The sequence below is a fragment of the Triturus cristatus genome, chromosome 7, assembly GCF_964204655.1.
Source record: "Triturus cristatus chromosome 7, aTriCri1.1, whole genome shotgun sequence".
Classification (NCBI taxonomy): domain Eukaryota; kingdom Metazoa; phylum Chordata; class Amphibia; order Caudata; family Salamandridae; genus Triturus; species Triturus cristatus.
The window spans coordinates 1,558,316,338-1,558,339,519 of record NC_140590.1 but is presented as its reverse complement, the minus strand read 5'-3'; the positions used below and the strand labels follow the sequence as shown (position 1 = coordinate 1,558,339,519).

Sequence of the window (23,182 nt, the reverse complement as noted above, 5' to 3'; positions counted from 1 at the left end):
TCTGTCTCCCACTGGCGTGGAATGGGCCTGAAAGCACGGACTAGGAAGGCTTTGAGGCGGATGCAACTGGGGTGGATGTGGATGGAACGGCACGTTGTCCCCCTGTACCACCTCGGCGAAATCCACGTCTGCGACCGCGTGGAGGATGGTTCTGCGGCTAGTAGGACGTGAAGGGGCGCCCCTTCCTTGGCCACGAAAGGGGCGAAAAGCAGAAGGTTGCGGGCGCAGGCCGAGAGGCCCAAGGACTTGGCCGTAGCCCTGGAGTCCTTAAAACGCTCCAGCGCACTGTCCGCTTTGTCGCCAATGAGGCGATCGCCATTCAAATTGCATGTCCATGAGGGTGCTCTGGACATCCCCGGAAAAAGACGTGGACCGCAACCAGGCGTGATGACGAAGCGCCACCTTGGAAGACATTGCCATGCCAAGCGAGTCCAAACCACATCGGATGGCATACCGCGCTGCGTCCCGCCAGTCGGCAAGAGCCTGGGCGAGCAGTGTCCGGGCCTCCTCCGGACACAGGGGTAGCACGTCCTCCACCGTATTCCACAGAGAGTGGGAGTAAAGGTCCAAGAGACAAGCGGTGTTAATAGACCGCAGCCCTAAACTAAGGGAGGAGAACAGCTTTTTGCCAAACTGCGCCAGTCTCTTGGATTCCTGATCCGGGGGATCGGACGGGAAGGAGGTCTGGGAAGTAGAGGCTTGGATAACCAGGCTCTCAGGGGTGGGGTGTTGGGACAGAAAACTGGGGTAGCCCGGTGCAGGGCGGTGGCGCCGGACCACGTTCCGATCCACAGGAGGTACTGTAGAGGGCTTGGACCAGGTGCCCTTGAGAACGTCCATCAGTGCTTTGCTAAACAGCAGCAGAGGCTCCGAGGAGTTTGCTGACGGTTGGAGCACTTCAGTGAGGTTAGTCCTCACGGCCACAGCAAGCAGTTCCAGCCCGAGGGCTTCGGCCGCCTTACGCAGTGCCACAGAAAACGTAGCACCTTCCTCCAAAGCCACGGTCGGAGGAGAGATGAAGCCAGTGTCAGGGGAGGTGTCAAGGCCACTGGCATCCCCCAGCTCATCTGCCCAGTCCTGTGATAACTGACCCTGGCGGGTCAGAGGGTCCTCAGACCCCTCCCAGTCGCCACCATCATCCGATTCCTGATAAACAGGGGGAAAAACCAGAGCCGGGCAGAAGATGAAATGGTCATCAATCTGCATCGGATGCGGCGCCTCCGGCGCCGGGCCCAGACTGAACCGGGGAACGGCGTCGTCCGGAGACGGCGCCGGGGGTGGAACCGGTGTCGGCAGAGGAGGAGTCCAAAAAGTTTGTCAAAAAGTGACTAAAGGGGTAAGTTCTTCCCGGTTCGGCGCTGTCTGGCGCGGAATAAAGAAGAACCGACGTCAGCGCGCGAGGGTGGCGTCTAAGTACTCCAACGTCGTTCCAGCGCACGACGCTGGATGCGGAGCCGCAGAAGACGCCTAGCGACGCGCAAGGGGTATTGCTAACGAAAAATCTTTCCGGATCCAGCCTGACGCCTGGGGATAATCTAAGGTGAGGAATCTAACGTGTTTCTTTCAGATTCCTATGTTTATATGCTCTGGAGTCCACGCATTTGGCTGGGACTTTTCAGTGCCTATGACTATTGATGGGTATCCCCTGGAAGAGAACTTGTTATCCCCTGGAAGAGAACTTGGTATCCACTTGCAGAACATTAGTATTGGTGGCACTGGGACTACAGTATGCCCACAAAGAATACCTATGACAGATTCAGGGAAAATCATTTACACAGTTCGTCTGGGTCAGGATTTTTAAACTGGTCACCAGAACAAGAGGCTTCAGACAAAGTCCAACTGCATTAAAAAATTGAAGACTCCAATCTTCCTTCTATGTGATCTGTTTTCACAGGCTTCTGCAGCAGCAACCAAGAGGCATATTGAATATGCTACTTACCAGTATGCATCTGTTCTTGGCATGTAGGGCTGCTGACATTCATATCTGTGCATAGATCGCCGCCTAGTGTTGGGTCCGGATGTTTGCACGTTGTTGTCCTGGAAGAGTCTTCGAAGTATCCTTGGATAGGTGACTCCTCCCCTGGACTACAGTGCGCATGGGCATCCTCTCCATCCTCAGATTGTTTTTCGCCATTGTGGCAGTGATGGAGTAGATACAGAAAGTGATGACCATGCTTGCAGTAATTCTGAGAGCTGCAGCTGCGACAGGCGCCGGGGAGGAGGGAGAGCGATATGAATGTCAGCAGCCCTACATGCCAAGAACAGATGCATACTGGTAAGTAGCATATTCAGTTCGAGGCATGTGGGCTGCTGAATTCATATCTGTGCATAGAATACATAGCAGTGCCCTCTATTAGCGGCGGCTACCCGTGCCAGCTGCAGCGGTCTGAAAAAGTGTTTTGAGAACAGCCTGTCCTACAGCTGCCTGCTGTTTTGACTGCACATCTACGCAATAGTGTTTTGTAAATGTGTGTGTAGTGGACCATGTGGCTGCTCTGCATATATCATGCAGGGGAATATTTCCTAGGAAGGCCATGGAGGCCCCCAACTTACGTGTTGAGTGGGCTCGTGGTGGAATAGTTAATGTGCGTTTTGCCTTTTGATAACAGATTTGAATACACTTAACTATCCATCTGGCTATCCCTGCTTTGGAGATGGCGTTACCTTTGTGGTGTGGGGCAAAGGCAACGAACAGTTGTTTTGTCTTCCTGAATGGTTTAGTCCTGTCGATGTAGTACATGAGGGCCCTCCGTACATCTAGTGTATGTAGTGCCCTTTCTGCAACAGTTTGTGGATTTTGGAAGAAAACGGGCAGTTCAATAGTCTGGTTCATGTGGAACTGCGATATTACCTTGGGCATGAACTTGGGGTTGGTACGTAGTACGACCCTGTTGGCGTGAACCTGAATAAATGGCTCTTGAACGGTTAGTGCCTGGAGTTCACTAACTCTTCTGAGGGAAGTGATCGCTACTAGGAAGGCCACTTTCCAGGTAAGGAATTGAATCTCGCATGAGTGTAGAGGTTCAAAGGGTGGACCCATCAGGCGTGTGAGGACCAAGTTGAGGTTCCACATTGGAGCCGGTGGGTGACTAGGTGGAATGACTCGTTTGAGCCCTTCCAAGAATGCTTTGATGGCAGGCACTCTGAATAGAGAGAGGTGCTGCCTGGTTTGCAGATAGGCTGATATTGCGGTCAAATGGACACGTATAGAGGTGTACGCCAGATTGCATCGATATAGGTGTAAGAGATAAGAGATGTTTTGGATGGATGCGTCCAGCGGGTTGATGTCATTATTACCGCAATAAATGACGAACCTTTTCCATTTGGCTGCATAGCAAGCTCTGGTAGTGGGTCTCCTGGCCTCCTTGATGATGTCCATACAGTCAGGTGGCAGGTTGAGATAGCCAAACTCTAGGACTTCAGGAGCCAGATCGCCAGATTCAGCTGTTGCGGATCTGGGTGCTGAACCTCTCCATGGTTCTGCGTCAAATGGGCGGGTTTGATCCGCAGCCTTTGATGCGGCACCACGGAAAGTTCGAGGAAGGTGGTGTACCACGGCTGACGTGCCCACGTGGGAGCAACTAGGACGAGTGTCAGGGAGTGTTGTCGGAGTTTGCGGGCCACTAGCGGTATCAATGGCGCTGGGGGAAAAGCGTACGCAAATCTGCCGGACCAGTTCATCCATATCGCATTGCCCTGCGACTGCGGATGTGGGAATCTGGCGGCGAAGCTTGGGCATTTTGCGTTTGCTTGTCGCGAATAGGTCTATCTCCGGATGACCCCACTGCTGAAAGTACGGTTGGAGAACTGATGGGTGTAACTCCCACTCGTGCATTTGGTGGCTGTGTCTGCTGAGCAGATCCGCCATCTGGTTGTCCTTGCCAGGGAGGTGTTCTGCCATGAGGAACATGTTCCTTTGAATGGCCCACTTCCACATGCTCTGAGCCAGATGAGACAACTGTGGAGAGTGTGTGCCTCCCTGTTTCTGTATGTAGTACATTGCGGTCATGTTGTCCGTCCGGATCAACACGACCTTGTTGCATAGATGTACTTTGAATGCCTTCATGGCTAGGAAGATTGCCATCAATTCCAGAAGGTTGATGTGCAACTTCTTTTGTTGTGTTGTCCATAGTCCTTGCACTGTGTAGTGGAGTACATGAGCTCCCCATCCCTGGAGAGACGCGTCCGCTGTCAGTACTATTTGTGGGACAGGCTCTTGGAACGGTCGGCCCTTGCAAAGGTTTTGTGGATTCCACCAATGCAGAGAGTTGTATGCCCGACCGCTCACCAACACTAGGTCCTTTAACTGTCCTTGAGCCTGATTCCACTGACGTGCTAGGCACTCCTGAAGTGGGCGCATATGTAATCTCGCGTGCGGGACTATGAAGATGCAGGAGGCCATCATGCCTATCAACTGCATAAACACTCGCGCTGGAAGTGAGTGATTGGGTTTGAATTTGGAGATCAGCAGTTGTATGCTGTTGATCCTCACTAAATTTGGCTGAGCTGTGGCCGCCAGAGTGTCTATAGTCGCACCTAGGTACTGTTGTACGTGTGCGGGCTGGAGATGGGACTTTGGATAATTTAGTGAGAATCCCAGACTGTGAAGAAGGTGAATGGTGCGGGACATGTGGTTTGCACATTGCTGGGCTGACTTCGATTGAACGAGCCAGTCGTCTAGGTAGGGGTAGACGTGTATATGCTGCCTCCGTAGATGTGCTGCCACCGTAGCTAGGCACTTCGTGAAAACCCTGGGCGCTGTTGTCACGCCGAAGGGAAGGACTTTGAACTGATAGTGCTGCCCCTGAACAGTGAACCTGAGGTATTTTTTGTGTGAGGGGTGGATGGGTATGTGAAAGTACGCATCCTTGAGGTCCAGTGTGGCTAGGAAGTCTCCCTGCTTGAGAAGCGGAAGGACTTGCTGTAGAGTGAGCATATGAAAGTGCTCTGAAAGAATGTACTGGTTCAGGGGTCTCAGGTCCAATATAGGTCTGAGCGACCCGTCCTTTTTTGGAATTAAGAAGTAGAGGGAGTACACTCCCGCACCCTGCTCGTGGATGGGTACGACCTCTATAGCGCCTTTTAGAAGCATACTTTGCACTTCTTGCTGTAAGAGCGTTAAGTGCTCTGAGGACATAGGACGGCTTCTTGGTGGTATTGTGGGTGGAGTGGAGGTTAACTCCAGACAGTAACCGTATTTTATAATATCTTTGACCCACCTGTCCGTGGTGATGGAATCCCACGTGGACAGGAACCTTTGTAGCCTTCCCCCGACAGGTGTTATGTGGTCGGGAGGAAGGGAGAGGGCGTCACTGCTTGTTCTTGGGGGAGGACCTGGTGTTGCCGTAGCCGCGTCCTCTGCCCTTTGTGCTGGAGCCACGATATCCACCTCGGGTATTTTTATCATAGGTGGTCTGTGTATTGCCTTTGTTATATGTTTGTTGTGACCCCTGTCCTCTACCTGCTCCCTTGTTTCCGGGGCGACGAAAGGAGCCGCTCCGAAAGGACTGAGTTTGTAGTGCGCCCATGGACTTTGCAGTGTCCGTATCCTTTATCTTCGAGGGTGGTGTCAATCTCTGGCCCGAATAAATAGTCGGGGTTGACGGGCTGGTTCAGTATATTGTTTTGTACCTCAGGCTTGAATCCTGAGATCCGTAGCCAGGCATGTCGTCGCAACATGACGCTTGTGTTTATGGCTCTGGCAGCCGTGTCTGCAGCATCTAGTGCGCATTTGATGGAAGCGTTCGTTAGTAGCTGTCCTTCTCTGATGAGCATTTCTGCGGCTTCCTTGAACTGGTCAGGGAGATGTTGGAATATTTGCTCCAGTGTGTCATAGTGCGCTCTATCATAGCGAGCAAGGAGCGCCTGAGTGTTGGCTATGCGCCATATGTTGGCAGCTTGGGCGGCAACTCGCTTGCCAGAGGTTTCTAACACCTTGGACTCTTTGTCCGGGGGAGGAGCGTCACCTGTTGTTTGCGAGTGTGCCCTCTTGCGTGCATTCGCTACGACGATGGAGTCGAGTGGTAATTGTCCTCTGATGTAAGTAGGATCCCCAGGTGCTGATCTGTATTTTTTATCAATCCTGGGGTTTATCACTCGTGCCCTGGTGGGTTCTTTGAAAATGTCCTTGGCTGGTTTGAGGACCCCCTTCAACATTGGCAGAGTCTTTACATGTCTTTCTGAGGATGCAAAGGTGTCCATTAGAAAGTCATCTTCGATGGTATCAGAGTGAAGCTGCACCCCATGGTTATTGGCAGCACGTTCGATAAGAGCATTGAACGCCGCAGTATCCTCCGTAGGAGATGTCTTTGCCCCATAGAGTTGTGGATCCTGTGCATCGAGAGGTGCACTGGGGTCTGCAGGGTCGCCCCAAGTTTGATCAGGGTCCTGCTGGTCATCAGGGTCCGTGTCTACATGGTAGGGGACTTGGTCAGCCATGTAGTCCTCCAACGCGTCTGTATCGGAGCGTGTGGGGGAGAACCGGTGTGGATCCTGGTAGGATGAATGGAAGGGTTCATAAAGGAGAGGTTCCGATTCTGCAGGCAACTTCCTTTTTAGTGGGATCCTGAAAGGGTCCAATGGCGGCTCCGAAGTTATCCTTCGGTCCTGGAGAATCATCCTGCCAGTGCCGGCGTCGATGATACGTGCCGGAGACGTCTCAGCAGGTGTGACCGTAGGTTGGGTGACCCGTGTCCTGAGTTGGAACATTTTTGGGATTGTTGACGGAGGCAAGCCGAAGGTAATGTTGGTCGGCACCGAAGAGGCTGCGGGAGCTCCGACAGAACCGGAGCCCGACGCGTCCTGGAGGACAGTTGTGGTTTTGCTGCCTTGCGTCGCACCAGGTCGTACTTGGGGCGCCTTCGAGGCTTTGGCACCGGCCAGGCTCGTAGAGGCAGCCGTAGATTTTTTCGGCGCCGGCGGGTCATCGAGTCGAGGGGAAGAGATCACCGTCGAAGTCTTCGATACCTGAGGCTTAGGTGTCGTCGAGGGAGCGATGTGAGACACAACAGGCGGTACGGCCCTTGGTGTCGTCGGTGCCGGTAGCCGAGCAGGTTTGTCGGTGCCGATGGCTTTTTTCTGTTTGTCGACTCCAACGTCGCCCGCTTCAAGTTCGGCACCGAAGTCCCTCTTGGTGCGGTCGGTGCCGACGCGGTGCGCTGGCGTCGAAGGCCTCAATCCGACCAGCGCTACTTTCAGTTTCGGTTTCGGTGGAACCTGAGCAGCTTTCGGTTTCGGTTTTGTGGTAGGGAAACCAGCCGGTTTATGTAGTAATGGCTGCCGCTAAACGTCCGAGGCCGGGCCCGAGGGCGGGGCCGAAGAACTGCGGGATGGGTCTCGGGTAAGGCCCGAAGGCGATCCCTCGACCGGAGCCATAGGCTGTGGCACTGGTGTTTGAACGGTTTGAACAGGTAGGCCTTGTTCATCATTGGAGCTACTTTCTTCGGCCCCGAAGGCCTCCTCGTCGTCTCCTACCTCGGTGTCGTCTTCACCTCTGTGGAAGAGTGACTCGTCTTCCTCGTCCGATCCGGGTTCGTGTTCGGAAACGGGACTGGAGGGCAAGACTTCCAATTCCTCGACGTCTTCGGCCTCGCCGAAGATGTCTGTTGGGGCCGGTGCCGCGTGCTGCGCCTCAAGTCTCGCCGCTCGTCGATTCCGCAGAGTCTTCTTGGAGCGGAACCGGGCACAGGCCATGCATGTTGATTCGTTGTGGTCCGGCGAAAGGCATTTGTTGCACACCGGATGGACGTCGATGTGTGGGTACTTCGCATTGCATACCGGACACCTTTTGAATGGCGTCCTGGATTCCATCGTCGAAGTAGTCGATGGACAGGTAAATGCGAAAGAAGTCGGTGCTGAAAGTTAGTAAACTAACAAATTCTATCGAACCCGATCGATAAACAGTACCGACGCGAACTAAAGGCCTTTTGGCCTCGAAAAAATATTTTCCTAACTTGAGCTAAGATAGCACATCCGAACCCAATGGCGGAAAAAAACAATCTGAGGATGGAGAGGATGCCCATGCGCACTGTAGTCCAGGGGAGGAGTCACCTATCCAAGGATACTTCGAAGACTCTTCCAGGACAACAACGTGCAAACATCCGGACCCAACACTAGGCGGCGATCTATGCACAGATATGAATTCAGCAGCCCACATGCCTCGAACCAATTTCAACTTGTCAAGATGTAAATGTTAATCCTCAGACAGAAAGCCTTGAGTGGCGAAGCTTGCTGCTGTAGGTCAAACAGGTTTGGGAGATTTATGGAGAGTAGATATTTTCAAATTAGAGGTTTCTGTTGTGTAGATTTCAACTCCGATTAAATTACGTTCCTACCATCCCTGCCAGTATGCTAGACAGCTATGCCACATATGGGCCTGGATAAGCTGGCACAGATAAAGCAAATCATTGGCAGAACCCTTTCCATGACCAGATAGCGATCTGTTCTACTTAAATTCACAACTGAGAATTGTGATAACCTGCACCATGGTAAACTTTTGTTTTTACTCCTCTATACATCAGAAAATTCAACTTTAGGGTCTTGGGAAAAGCATACATATTTTATGATTCTTACTCCTGGGTATTGGAAAGGCATCAATAACACAAAGATGAATTGGAGATATTCATCTGACGCATCATTCCGCATTGGTATAAGGATTTAAAAAAAAAAAAACACTTCCTTATAGGACTGCCCATTAACAAGGTAAGTGGCACTGTTGAGCCCTAGAATAACTTAAGCTCACAAGTCAGACAATAAAAAGCAGTCAAAACAAAATTAATTGTACTTAAGTGCAATAGGACTAAAGAACAGGAAAAAAAAAAGAAAGGTCCAATATAGGAGAGATGGGCAAGTTTAACGACAGAACATAGGTGGATGGAGAAAACCATCTCCACCATAAGTTGATTACATAAATTAAGTGTGGAGATCATTTAAAGAGAATTAACTCCTAGTCCAGACATTTAAAAAATATTGAAATAAGCGGTGAAAGAAAATGGTGAAGCCCTCTAATTAAAACCATTTACCCTCAAGACTTGCCAATTAGACTAATCTTGCGTAGCTCAGCCCAAAAAGGATCATTACAGGTTAGGTAAAACACTTCACACTACTTCCCAACAAATGAGGGCAGATCGTTCTGCCTAGTGAACCTTTGTCTAATAAAGAGCACATGCAAAGGTTGGAGCCTACAAATGGGTAGCAAATTTCAGAAACTACGTCTTGTCTGCAACTTGTGCTTTAGCACATTGAAGCCTTTGTAGCAACATTTTAATTCAATTTGGCTTGACTAGTGGTTTGATCAATGCAGTAAGAGTTCCATGCACAGTCCCAAAAACAAATCTTTTTTCACATTCCGGCAAACTTACCTTGTGGTGTACCAAATAATATGTTGACTGTACAGGAACGGTGAGCTTCATGCTGCTGAGTTATTACTATGGCAAAGGGTGACCCTGCTCTGCTAACATCCTCTAAAGCCTGGGTCAATGACGCTTCAGTGTTCAAGAAGATCAGGTCCACCACCATTCCCAAGTCACGCACTTTCCGACCTACAACCTCTGCATATTCACGAACCACTCCAGGACTAGGAAGAGTGTGGGAGGTAGGAGGGGAGAGAATGATGAAAGGATAAGGGAACAAAATTGGGGTTACTTTTTCCATGAATGCACAATAGTTTAATCAAATCAATACAGTAAATTCAGGGATATAGAGAACGTGGAATGAGTGCTGCATAAGACTCATTTCTTTAATACATTTAGCAGTTCCACAGGTATGAAAAGGTGGTCATTTTGGTAATGTGCATAAAACAGGCTCCTGCAAAGAGAACTAGGAGCTTTAAGATCACTGATCAGCCCTTTGGAGGGTTGTCCTAAGCAAAGGATCAAAGGAGATTTCAGGGTTGTGGAATTCCCATCACTGGATGGCCAGGACATACTGTTTGGGATCAAGGATAGGTTTTCATGTTTTTGTCTTTAGGACAAGTCACCCCAACCCCCTGCAGCACAATCTTTTTAGCTACACAGTTTCCACATTATGCATCTGTGAAAAGATTATAGTCTGCAGCTAATGTTCGGTTTGTATCCATATGTCCATGCTGTTCAAATGTGCATTTATGCTTCAATAAAGCAATGCCTTTAGTATTAGGTGGAGATATTTAAGGAAGTACAGAGAGCCTTGCACTACTGACCGTATTTCCAGTACAAAATGTGTACATGTTTGCAAAGTACGGTATAAGACTACTTACAATATTCTGATTAGATGCAAATACTTGCAGAAGTTTACCACAAGACTGATTTGCAATCAAAATAAAATGTACAGAAAAAATGCAACTAGAATTATTTTTGCTAAACTACTGAACAAGTTTAGGTACCATTTATTTGAAGCTTCATTTAGTAAATAGTGTTTGATACATGCTAGTATATAAAAAAAAATGAATGGAAAGTGAGTGTTAAGACAGTCTCTGCAAGATTATGGAAAAAACAATAATAAACAATGATTGGCAAAGCCAATAGTCTGGCAATGAATGACGCCTTCCGGTTTTACTAAGAAGGTGAGGGAGTAAGGAGCCCAACTTCGATTATTAGGCCCATGAAACTGGTCGCTCCATTCACAAGCTAAAGACTGACAAGAAAAAAGAAAATGGGAAAAATATTACGATTATGCTTTACAATCCTTTTAGTTTGTTCAATGCAAATTATATTTCAGTATAACAAGACGTGTTCAGCCTGATAACCAAACGCATTATAACTAGACCGAAGAAAACCGCAGCGTTTGGTGACAAGTTATATGCGTCTGTCAAATCGGTCAAATAACCTTTGAAACAATTTGCTGTAGCAGGAGAAACATTCAGAGAAATTGAAAGAGTTACATTTCCTGAGAAATGTAGGCAGTACGAAAGATAGAACTGAGCAGTTTCCATGATCTCATTCACACATGTAATACAAATCTGAGCTATGATGGCCTCTTTGGTGGGGTTTAGAGAGCTCAGCACTTTAACCTCATAAGCGGAGGTGAATGTGGTATTAAAGAAACTTGCTGGGTCTATAACTTTTAACTCGGTTCACTGCTATTTTGAGAGTGTATGGGATCCCTATCTATTGTTTTAAGCATATATATCTATTAAAAATCTCCCGCTGGAGAAAATGTGGGTTTATTTAATTGGGTATCATTGGGTAAGGCTTTGTAAAAGCCTGAATCAGTGACGTTCCTCAGATTTATTTACACATTTACTACATAGCAAGATACTCCCCGAAGGCATTACAGAGTGCATTACATAAGTCAAACTACATGCTGATAAGTTGGATAAGCATTACATATGAAGTAGCAAGTTACACACGAGTACAAATTTGTACGTTTTCCACAATCTGAAAAGGTAAGAGATCGGCAAAATAATCATGACGAATTGAATTCCATTAGTCAGCAATTATCCCTACCCAGTACTTTCATAAAAAGAGAAGATAGTGAGAGTTAAAATAATCAGGACGTGAGGACCAGACAGTTTTGAGATATGGAGTAGGATGTCAGTTGCAGTGAGCAGGATGGGGAGAGGAAAGAAAGAAGAGTATCAGTGTCAGCAGCAAGCCTTAACAAGTTGTTCCAAGTGCCTAGCAGAAGTAGACCAGAAATAACATGGGCAACAGGGATCAGGAGAAGAGGGCCCAATATAAATCTTTGGAACAGAATGGCTTTCAATTCGGTCTTGATTATAGGCAATGAAAGAGGTTACTGGCCTAGAGGCAAAGAATTCCAGATTCTGGTGGCACTACTATTCTATGTTAAAAACCAAAGGTTCGAGAAGCAGTGTGGCAGCACAATGAGGACCTGAGCTGACCAGATTCTTTAGCTTAGATGTCGGGTATCACGCAATGGAGGTGACCTTGTGAGTGATGCAGATGTTTTTATAAAGCTCTATCTGCTTTTGGTGCCATAAAGCAGTACGCTACAACACTGGTAATAGAAGCTTTGTCCCGAAGAGCCCTTTAAAGTTTCTAAATAAGAGAACAATTTCAAGTTTCTGGATCCAGTCTGGCACTTGAAAGGGATTCATGAGGAGAGGAGCTGCAGATAAAAGTATCCATTAGAAAATGTACAACTGCTCCCAAGTCCAGTGGATCATGTTACAAAGGCGGTCAAGACAGCCCCCTAACTTGGTGTCAGACATACTTTCTCATAATTGTTACTATAAGGACTGGTGGTTTAAAATGTTCTTACCCATGTACGGTTAAGCTATTTTAAAAATCTAAACACCTTTTGCATCCTCCAAGGCCTCTAAAGTCTGAGACCACGCTTTCATGAGCATTTCTTGATAAGAATGGGCAGACTTTATATGATGCCTTCACTCCCAACAAAATCACTGTTTGGTCAGTGACAGTGGTCATGGAATGGCAAACCGGTTTCTGAAACGTATAAATTCTTTGACTAAAGTACTTCCGTTGTTGAGGCCACGTTTTATCTGCTCCCAGGAATAACTTATGTTGGGATGTTATGGGAAATTACTATATGCTACATATACAGCAACTATTCCAGGTGGAGTGATCTCACGCTCCTTATCTGACGCACATCTCTGCTCTTTTGCACAAAAGGTAGCAAGAGATCGCTCCACCTGGAATAGTCGTTACTCAAGTGGTTGTAGGGCAAAACCATAATTATCTGGACTGCACGCAAATGGACTATATCAGCAAGAATCTTTTGAATAAAACTGGACAAAATGGTGTGCATTTCGTCACTCGTGTATGTAATTAAACATATATAGCAACCCCAACTGATATAGAAGATAGTTTGGTTCATGCTGCTCTAGGATATTTGGAACAAGTTAATTCACTAAAAGGACATCTCAACAAAAACATTCACGTTTAGTCTGACATCTTAGACGAGCAGCCACAAGAGACTCAGAATAGTCTTGCTGCCCATTAGCTACAAAAAGTCAAAACTGAGAAATGATATTGAAACACTCCCCAACACTAATCTGAGGCAACCCTGGTGTATATGTATATGGAAGGAGGAGTCATTTAGGTTCACGACTGGCAACAAATCCTTATACTGCAGATGTATTACGTCTTGCAACATGTATGGATACCTTGAATTGGAGTTGTTCTGCCCTATTTCTTGAATGTGTGGTTTCTGGTCTGAGCAATGCCATGAGAATACTTCCGTTAGACACCCCAGTAACGTACGTGCAAGTGGGTCTCTAGATTATATTTACTCGCATTTGTTGATTGGTGGGTGTGTCCTTCCAAAAATAGCACCAAGACCACAATGCTTCACACGCCACAGCAACATTATTTGCCTTAATCTTTAAAATTAGAGGTCTATAAATATTTTTAACAACTGTTCTCCACTGAACGGAATACGTTTGATTACCTTGGGCTTGAATGCAGACTGTTAGGCCCAGTATGAGCAGGCTTTCCAGACGATATAAAGACCATACCTTAAAACCAGGCTTAATTGTACGCCAACATGAATCATTCACTCTTTAGATGGTCTATGTTCAAGGCTTAGAGCCTGAAAAATAAAGCAAGTTACTTACCTGTAACGGTTTTGCAGCTAGACGCCTCTACATTAGCATGCTATGCATACACCTATCAAATGCAGTCAGAATTGATTTTATAGTTTGTTTTTTTTTTAAACTAGACGTGTGTGTAACCAGATCCCTCCAGTCTGGGGTTTCCCCTTTGTGTGTGCAAGTTCTCAGATTTCTTATGCCATGTGAAAGAGTTGACTAAGCATTGTATTACTTATATATACACCCTGAATATTGTACTGCGTGCAGACACTTGACATACACTTTATTTTCTTGTGCTCATTTCAGCCAAAAGCACTACTTTGTGTTCTGCCGGAAGGTTTTACAAAAGCCCCACATTTTCTACCCCAGTTCTTGATCAATTCAAAGCGGTTGAATTTTCCACCAGTCTTTCACAGCAGCTGCGATTTCCACTGGGTTCTACTCCAACTGCACCCAGTTTTACCATCTTTATCTGGTGAAGAACCAGTATCGGATGCCGAATTTTTAAGGGTTTTTTTTTGCAATTCGTGAGTGTGCCACTACACAGCTTTAACCATACAGTGGCCCACTGGTGAAGGCCTATACGTCTACCCCATTCGTTCAGTCAAGTGCTTAGGCAGTTGCAGGGTTGTTGAACAATGCACTAGATGGCACTGACAGAAGTTTGCGATTTTCTGTGATGGAAACTTTTCAGGAAAACATGCATCTTTCTGTTCTTGCTCAGAGTTCCACAGGTTACTACAGCTGCTCATTGCCTAAGTGTGATATTTTACTAAGTAAAAGGCAGGAGGTGGAGCAACAGAAGGAGTTAATGTAACATTTAACATCTTCGACGGAGGCATGTGTGTATTTTCCAAATTCATATACTTCTAAATATTTAGAGTTTATGACACTACCGTTGTACGGTACCATCAGTCTAAGAGTCATCTATCCCCATTAGTATACCCTGGTGTGGTAGGACCAGGCATGTCATACAGAGTAAAGTTGACTGTTTTGACCCAGCACACAGGTCGTACTTTTTTTGTAGCATTGCACCATTGGAGGTTTAGTCTTGGAATATAATGTTTTCGGCTCAAAAATGGAGTTACTAGTGCTGAAGGGTACAGAGACGTTATAGTTGGCTCAGATTTCACTCCAAACCATAGAAATTCATCAGTTATAGTTACCTGAGCCAACTAGAACCTACACCCCTGCAATGCGCTGCTTAGGACCTCACATATTAAATCACTCATGACAGTCAGTAACATCACAGACGACATCACCGATGACATCATCCAGTGATGAGTGCAACACATACGAATGCATCACAAAAGTAAAATGAGTTTACTTTGTGTACTACTGAGTGATTCTATGCGAGTGTGCATGCATACGGGTGAATACGTGGCTGTGTGAGTAGATCAACAGGTGAGTGGGTGTGCAAGTTGTGTGTTTGGATGAGTGAGTTGGTATGTGAGAAACTATAGATGAGTGGTTGTGTGAGTTTTTGTACGGGTGAATGAGTGGCTGCATAGTGGGTGTGAAAGTGACAAAATGGTGACTGAGTGCATGAGAGGCTGCATGGTGAGTGAGCAGGTACATGAGGGTCTATATGGGTGTGAGGTTACACAAGTTGCTGTATGGGTGCGTGAGTGGGTGTTGTGAGTGCCTGTATGGGTGAATGAGATGCTCCATGGGAGACTATGTGGCTGCCTCAGAGACCAAGTACATGTGTTAATATCTGTACGAGTGAGTGACTTGTTGCATGCCTGTTCGAGTGAGTAGGTGTGAGTGGCTCTAAGCTTATGTGCATGAGTATTTGTATGGGTTTGCGAATGGCTGTAGGAGTGGTTCTGTAGATTTAATCAGTGATGTCATTTGAAATGTCAGTGATGTCACGGACCAGGTCAGGAGCGATGTAATGTGAGATTGTAAGCAGTGCATTGCGTGGACTTAAGTTAGTTACCTCAGGTAACTATATCTGAATTTCTATGAAAGAGCCCAACTAGAAAGACCTTTTGACATTTGCTTTTTTTCCCAGTGAATTTGTTTTTTAATGTGATTTCCTAACTGTAACCTTTGAGAGGGAGCGCATGCCTCACTGGGTGCGCGAACGACAGCGCGGGTGTGCGAGCGCCAGAGTGGGTGTGCGAGCGCCAGAGTGGGTGTGCGAGCGCCAGAGTGGGTGTGCGAGTGCGTTCTGAGAGTGCGTTCTGCTTGTTTTCTGCCTTTTGTTTCCGCCTCACTTATAACTTTATTTTGTCTCTGTTCGTTGCGTAACCTTTATTTCTCCTCTTTCTGCTGGCCTGGGCGGAGCTAGGAGTTTCACTCTACCGAATTCCCGAAAAGCTTCGCCAAATTCCAGAGTTCTGTGAGCAGACGGAGTAGTGCTTCACCACCCCTACTTTAGTCCCCTTGAATGCAGAGTATTTAGGAGCAAAGAACCCCTCCTGTTACCTCTAGTAAGTCCCCCACAGCGGGATTGATGAGACCAAGGCCATGCATGGGTTTGATTCTTAACGGACTGGCGGTCCCTAGCCCAGAAAGGGGGCTGCAAGCCACGCCACCCTTCCTTCAAAGGGGGTCCCCAGGGTAAAATGAAGCCTCCCTCTTTTAAACAACCTGCATGCCCCTGGGACCTGGCCCACCCAGGGACTATAATTTAAGCACGGAAGCCCACGCATTTTGTTGTTGCGAATTTCACGAATTTGCTTCATTTTATTTTTTAAATGCGTTAATGCCGTGGCAGGATTCCACGGGAAGCACAAGATAAAGGCTAGGGGGCAGGATATTCCTACCCTGCCCCTTTTCTTTGTGTGACTTGGCGGGAGCAGTCCCACGATGGCTGCCAACACTCCCTGATTGAAGCATTGGCAGCCAATCAGAGCTCTGTATTTGACAGCATGAGCTATTTCACAAATGACCTGCAGCCTTATATATCACTATCTTGATTCGCTTAAATTTCTCATTAACTACTGAACGGATTTACACCGGATAACTGAACGAGTGACCTGCGAACCAAAATCTACCATCCTGGCACCTTATGTAATTCCATCCAGTGATTCGAGCTGCAGACAGGTCTAAAGGTTCTATGTGAATTAAGATGGGGAAAGGCACCTTTTTAGCCCCCCGCCCCTCCTTTCACAGCCCTACTTGATGATCTGCCCAAAACTTCCTACTCACAAGACTGACACTTTTTGGGGAAAATTTCATGAAGATTCGTCAAAGTTAGACAAGTCAAAAAATGCTTTTTCTATGGAAACATGGTGCCAACTGTAATTACCTACTGGCAACCGCCTAGTAGGTTATATAAATATATATTTTTTTCAATTACTTACGGACGATTGCCAATATGTAGTTCTAGTTAGGACTTAGTTTCCATAGCTAAAGTGGTTTGTTTTGCTAGCAACTTTGGCGTGGTATGACAAATCACACATTTTTCAAAACTAGTTTGCCTCTCACTTCAGCTGCTGTCTGGAAAGTGTTAGTGTGATTCATCAACCAGGGAATGAGCAGGGGAAAGTGAAGATGCCAAAACGCACCCCCATGCAATTTACCTTAGGGATTTTAGACATGACAGACCCAAACGCTGAATGGAAATGCACCAATTTGGCAGAAAGCTAGATCTTGGTCCAAAAAGATTAGTCATTTAGTGTAAATCAGTTCAGTAGTTTAACTGAAAATAAAACGTATGTATATCTAGGGACAAAAAGGGTTTGTGGATCTGACAGATCTCAATCGGATTGGCTGCTATCTCGGGACTCTGCACGAGTCACAAGAAAAACTTTTTTTTAAACCACATAAAAGGGGGGTAGGGAAGTAATACCCTGACCCCCCTAGGCCTGGAGGTGGGGTGCCACACTGACCGCACCGGGGAAGGGGCAAAAACTTTTTTAAAAATGTTTAATTTGCGGTAAATTTGCAGAGGATCTGTGGCAAAATACATTTTAAAAGGCAGTCTCCGGCACTTTGTGTGCCTTTGATTCTGTGGATACAATAGTTTCCCAGATTGCTGCTCTGACTGGCCTCACTTCATTCATAAGGAATTTGAATGTATCCATATCTCGACAACCGGCTAATCCAAGTACTTGGGGTAGAGCCTTTGCAGTCTAACTTGAGCCGAGTTCCTCAAACTGGGGCAAGTCAGTTATAGTTCCATCTCAAGATCTGTCTTTCATACACGCTCGACTTGGTACCGATTTGGAGATTGTTAGTGCAGGAGGCTCATCCGGCTCTTGCCTGGCTGAGGGCCCAGAGGATTTAACCTCAACTATTTTTCTGTCAACACAAATTCTGTTGTCTCTTCTAATGAACAATCTGAATTGGTGGTTGAAGCCACTTCTTTTGACATGAGTACTTTTATCCCCTACAGGGCCAATAGTTATCACAACAGGCGCTAGTTTGTCAGACTGGGGTGCATGGTAAACTATCAAAGGGGTCATTTACTCTAAATGACTTGGGAGGCTAAGTGATCATTGCACCGTAGAGAGGTTCAGGCTGTGTGGTTAGCACTACGATCATTCAAGCAGTGAATCTGGGGCAAATCAGTCCCAATTTGAACAGACTGAGAATTTAAAAAAATCTTTCAGATGGGTCAATGTGCTCAGATTTCCCCAACTGCAATACAAATTCAGGGAATCTGCAACGTAGGCGCAGACATCTCAGCAAGCAAATTATTTTGCCCCTAAACTTTTCACTCCATGCAAAAATTGTAAATTGCAAATCTCCAGAACAATGTGGTCTTCCAGGGCTGGACTAATTTGCATTCTCAGACACCAAGGCAAAGGTTCTGTTCACCGGGAAGGGACAGCCGAGCATGGGCAATAGACTTACTTTCCTGCGCACAGCTTCCAAGTCTGCTGTACAAAGGCTAACTTAATTTTCAAGGAACAGGAGATTCTTTTACTTGAGTTTTTCCATCTCGGCCTTCTGAGGAAAGGCGGTTGCATTCATTAGATGTTAGATCTGGTCTTTCAGCTTATTTGGATAGAGTTCAGCCTTTAAGAAAGGCAGAGTCACTTATGAAAATTATCGTCCATCTGAAAAAGGGGTAAAGCCATTGACTGCTTCTCTAAGAAAGTGGGTCGGGCCTAAGATTTCCATGCATTATGCCAATACAAATAGAAGCCTCCCAGTGGGGAGTCAGGAAGATATATATGTAGCTTGTCCTCCACAAGGGCAGCATTGCAGGGGGCTTCCATTACTGAAATCTGTAGGGCAGCTACTTGGTCTCCCCCTCTCCACCTTCAGACACTACAGTGCTTTCGGAGGAAATGCCCAGAGAAAGAACTAGGACACAAGAGCTCTCCTCTAGGAAGCAAAATCTTCTGGTTTGGAGCTTTCAACTACATTGGTCAATCTAGCTTGCTAGATCACAAAAGAAGCAAATCGAGGGGTAGGACGCTGCATTAATGACTATATTGGAGAGGGGGGGGGGGGGGGAATACTTATATAGCCATGGTGTTTTCCGAGGTGAGATTGCCTTAGTTATGAATTAAAGCAAAGGACTAGAGCTAGGCAAAAACCAATTATTGATATCCAATATCCCCAAATCAAGGAATCATGGGAACTGAAAAATAAAAAGGCAATTCACTGTTTTCCTCTTATATGCTTCAGCATTTTCAGCCATACAATTCTCCCTCAAGGAGCTACAGTGTGTCCGGGCATTCAGAGATCAACTGCTCTCAGGAACTGAATATATACTCTGCTAACAAAAGCTGACAGTCATATTGTATTCCAACACCGGTAGTGCCATGGATGGAGATTACTATCTCAGCCCCAAAAATAAAAATCCTCCTACAGCACAGAATTGAGAATTCTCTGCAATCAAAATAGCACCTGGTGCTGGTTCCTCACATCTCTGGGACTACTTTTAAAAGATTTTGAAAAAAGTTGGGATACATTTGAGAAAGAACACAAACTCAATTCTAGCACTTTTACACATCCCTGGCTGTTTCTCAATCTTTCTTGCCCTGACCGTCCATCAAAACCAGGAGCACAGATGGCAACTAAATAGTTCAATCACATGTCAAACAAAGCCCTTTTCATGCAACATTCCTCTGCGGCTTTCGATTAATCTATTCAACCTCGCCCCTTACATTGTTAGGTGGATCCTGCATATTTCCCACACAACCACTGTTCAACTGCTACACCACAAGATGGCAATGTGCATTTTGAGCATTATGCTTTACTGAAGATATGCATGTGGCACCTACTTGGCCTGCTTGTTTACAACAACAACAACTGAGCAGTCCACTGGTCTCTCCGATTCAAAGCGCCTCTGAATTTCTTCAAAGTACTTGCGATACAGCTCTTCTCTGCGTCTTTCTTCACGCTTCAGGCGTTCTAAAAGTTTTTAAAAGTAACAATATCAATATTAACTCATTTCACATCTTGGATCATGCAGAAAGAGGACATTTTTCCTCAGATCACTAAGAAACATATGTACAATTTAAACCATATGAAACAAGAGCAAGTGAAACCCCCACGGAAGGTTAGCTGCCTGCCAGGAATTAGGCACAATGCCTGGTGTGGTTGGACAGGTGGATAGCCTGATCAAAAAGTTACATGTCTAGTTAATTAAGTGCGAAAAAAAAAAGTTCACAGTTCATTATCGGAGGACAGAATTTCTTCTTTCAAAACCATTTTTATTTCCACTACAGAATGAGGATACTAGACCACTGTATTTGCCTTAAAAGCAGCAACAATAGAATACCAGTGAGGTTTTTTTCTAAACAAATTTATCCTTGAATGGCATTGAGCTCCCCCAACTACATAAACTTCACACAGCAAACAAAGATAAATTGTTGTAAGGAACACGTTCCTCACATGTTCCATGAGACCGTGTACTGACAGGTGGAGGGGTGAATAGGCTTCACAATCAATCATCCGAAGGCTTTTAAAAAAAAGAATGTCTGGAATGTTAAAATTTAATGTTCAATTGCTTACCGTGCACCAACAGATGGTGTAGCTGCCAGTCTTATCTAGAGGAATGGCAGTGCAGTGGCCAAAGCAAGACAGGGTTGGCACAAGTGCCTCAAGCCGAGAACTCCGGTGGGTCCACAGGGCTTATCCTTTTTAGGAGGTCTTATGACTAGATGTCTTGGGTGGTGGTCTTGGCTAGAAACGAAGTCTAAAAGCGTCAAATTTCAAAAGACCAGTACTGGGTGGGGGGGATGGGGAGGAAGAAAAGTGCCTGGAATGAGATGCATAAAGGCTAACTGAGGAAGAGCAGAAGTGAGGTCAAGAACCAGAGGTCGCCCAGAGGAGTTTGAGACTGGGTCCCTTCAGGGAGAAGAGACATCGTTCCTACCAAAGAATTAAAATTGCAGCCAAGTGCTCCCTGATCTACACATGGGGCTGAGGTAGATAGCCTCCCTGTACCTCAACCTAATGCAGGACATTTGGCAAGCGTCACATCCCCTGGATATGGAAATCAGGAAGGAGTAGTTTCTTTTCTGTAACTCCAGTTCTGTAGTAGGGGTATCTCGGTTATAGTCATAATCTAGTGAATAGTCCCGCCCATGTGCGCGGACCCCGGAGCAATAAAAATAATCTCTTAAGTTGTCAAGTCATGCAGACCTGCATCCACGCTTAAGAGAGAATTTCAAAGACAGATAATGCAGCCTATATCCACAGGCTACACTGTCCAGTACTTCAACTAGAAAGAATTCCACCAGCAACCACTAACAGCTTTTTCCATAGAGAAAGAAACCTGCCTCTTCCAGCAAAAGCCCATGGAATGATAGAGAGGAAGGAATGGACAGACAAGCCCCATAGGCTGCCATTATGTGGCTCAGAACAGGATACTGTGCTTTTAAGAAAACTTTCCAGAACTTTTCCAGTATCCACAGCAGGTCCCTTTTACTTTCAGTTCTTTTTGAAGGCGTAGCACGCCAGACCTGTAGCATTCCTTATATTAACATTCATCTCTCCACCGGGGAGGAGGGCGGGCGCTTATGGCTATAACAGAGATAACCCTACTACAGAACTGGAGTTACAGAAAAGAAACTACTCCTTCTGTAGTAGGGGATCTGTGTGTATAGTCATAATCTAGTGAATAGAATGGCAAGCTCATCCCCACACAAAAACGGCGGTGGAGAAGATTACAAAATAATACCACTACTGTGAGAACAAATTTCGCAGCGAAGCCTGCCCAACCTGAGCATCTGCCCTGGTATCCACGTCCAGACAGTAATGCGCAGCAAAGGTATGGACCGACTTCCAAGTGGCCGCCTTGCAGATTTCTGCAATCGGAACATTACGCAGCAAAGCAGTCGTGGCAGCTTTGCCCCTGGTGGAATGAGCCTTAGGTTAACCCCCTATGGTCTTATTAGCCTTTTGGTAACACAACTGCATACAGGACACAATCCACCGAGAGATGGACTGTTTGGAGGTAGCAAGACCGGTCCTGACTGATCCATAATTGATAAACAATTGGTCTGACCTACGAATATCTTTGGTCTTATCAAGATAAAACTTCAACACCCTCCTCACGTCCAGGGAATGTAGGGACCTTTCCGCTGGAGAAGAAGGATTCTGAAAAAACGTAAGTAAAGTTATGGTCTGGTTGACATGAAAATCAGATATAACCATAGGAAGAAATTTAGGGTGAGTACGCATAACAACCATAGCAGCATGAAATACAGTATAAAGTTCTCGGCAACACAACGCCTGAAGTTCACTCACCCTGCGGGCCGATGTAATGGCCACTAGGAACGCCGCCTTCCAGGACAGGTGCTGCAACGAAGCCTTGTGAATAGGTTCAAAAGGCTCCTTCATCAATCTGGACAGCACCACATTCAATTCCCAGGAAGGCGAGGGAAGTCTGACCGGAGGGAACACCTTCTTCAAGCCTTCCAAAAAATCCTTGACCACAGGGATCTGAAAGAAGGAAGTCTGTGAAGGGCATTTCCTGTAAGCAGTCAAAGCAGCGAGATGAACCTTAATGGAGTGGAAATTAAGGCCAGACTGTGCCAAATGTAAAAGATATGGAAGGCTGACATCTCCTTACATGTTGTCGGGTCAAAATACTTGGATTTGCACCAGATGCAGAATCTCTTCCACTTGTAAGCATAGGAAGTCCTAGTGGAAGGACGTTTAGCCTCCTTCAGTATGCCCATACAATCTTCTGGTAGATTCAAATGGCCATATTGCACTATCTCGGGAGCCATGCCGCCAAACTCAAAGACGAGAGGTTGGGATGCACCATCCGCCCCCCGAACTTCGTGAGAAGGTCCGGCCTGCACGGCAGCTGCATGTGAGGAAGGAGAGACCGGTGAAGCAGATCCGTGAACCACCACTGCCTGGGCCATTCCGGGGCAATCAGGATCATCCGCGCCCTGGACTTGGACAGTTTGATGAGTACTGCTGGAATCAGGGGAATGGGTGGAAAAGTGTACAGAAAGCTGTTCGACCAAATCGATCCATAGCGCATTCCCCAGCGTCCCCCGCTGGTAGTACCTGGATGCGAAGTCTCGGCATTTGCTGTTTTTGGCAGTGGCAAACAGATCCAAGTCTGGAGTCCCCCACCATGCGAAGACTTCTCCTAGTACCTCGTCGTTTATGACCCATTCGTGGTTCTCCTGAAGCAGCCTGCTCAGCGCGTCCGCCTGAACATTATGCACACCTGGCAGATGCGTGGCCGTGATCATCAATCCGCGGGCCAGAAGCAAGCGCCAGATCGCCTGCGCCTCCTGCGACAGAGTGCGCGAT

At 46.6% G+C, this 23,182-nt stretch overlaps 1 protein-coding gene across 2 annotated transcripts in view; it reads right to left on the bottom strand.

Moving 5' to 3' along the window:
* NCOA5 (nuclear receptor coactivator 5) overlaps positions 1-23,182 on the bottom strand; it is an 81,311-nt gene that overhangs the window by 22,206 nt on the left and 35,923 nt on the right. For both annotated transcript variants that reach the window (XM_085619357.1, XM_085619358.1), the window contains 2 exons: positions 19,684-19,813; positions 9,360-9,574 (listed from right to left, as the gene is read on the bottom strand). In XM_085619357.1, the coding sequence (XP_085475483.1) occupies positions 9,360-9,574; positions 19,684-19,813 (345 nt within the window). The remainder of the gene's footprint in view (positions 1-9,359; positions 9,575-19,683; positions 19,814-23,182) is intronic.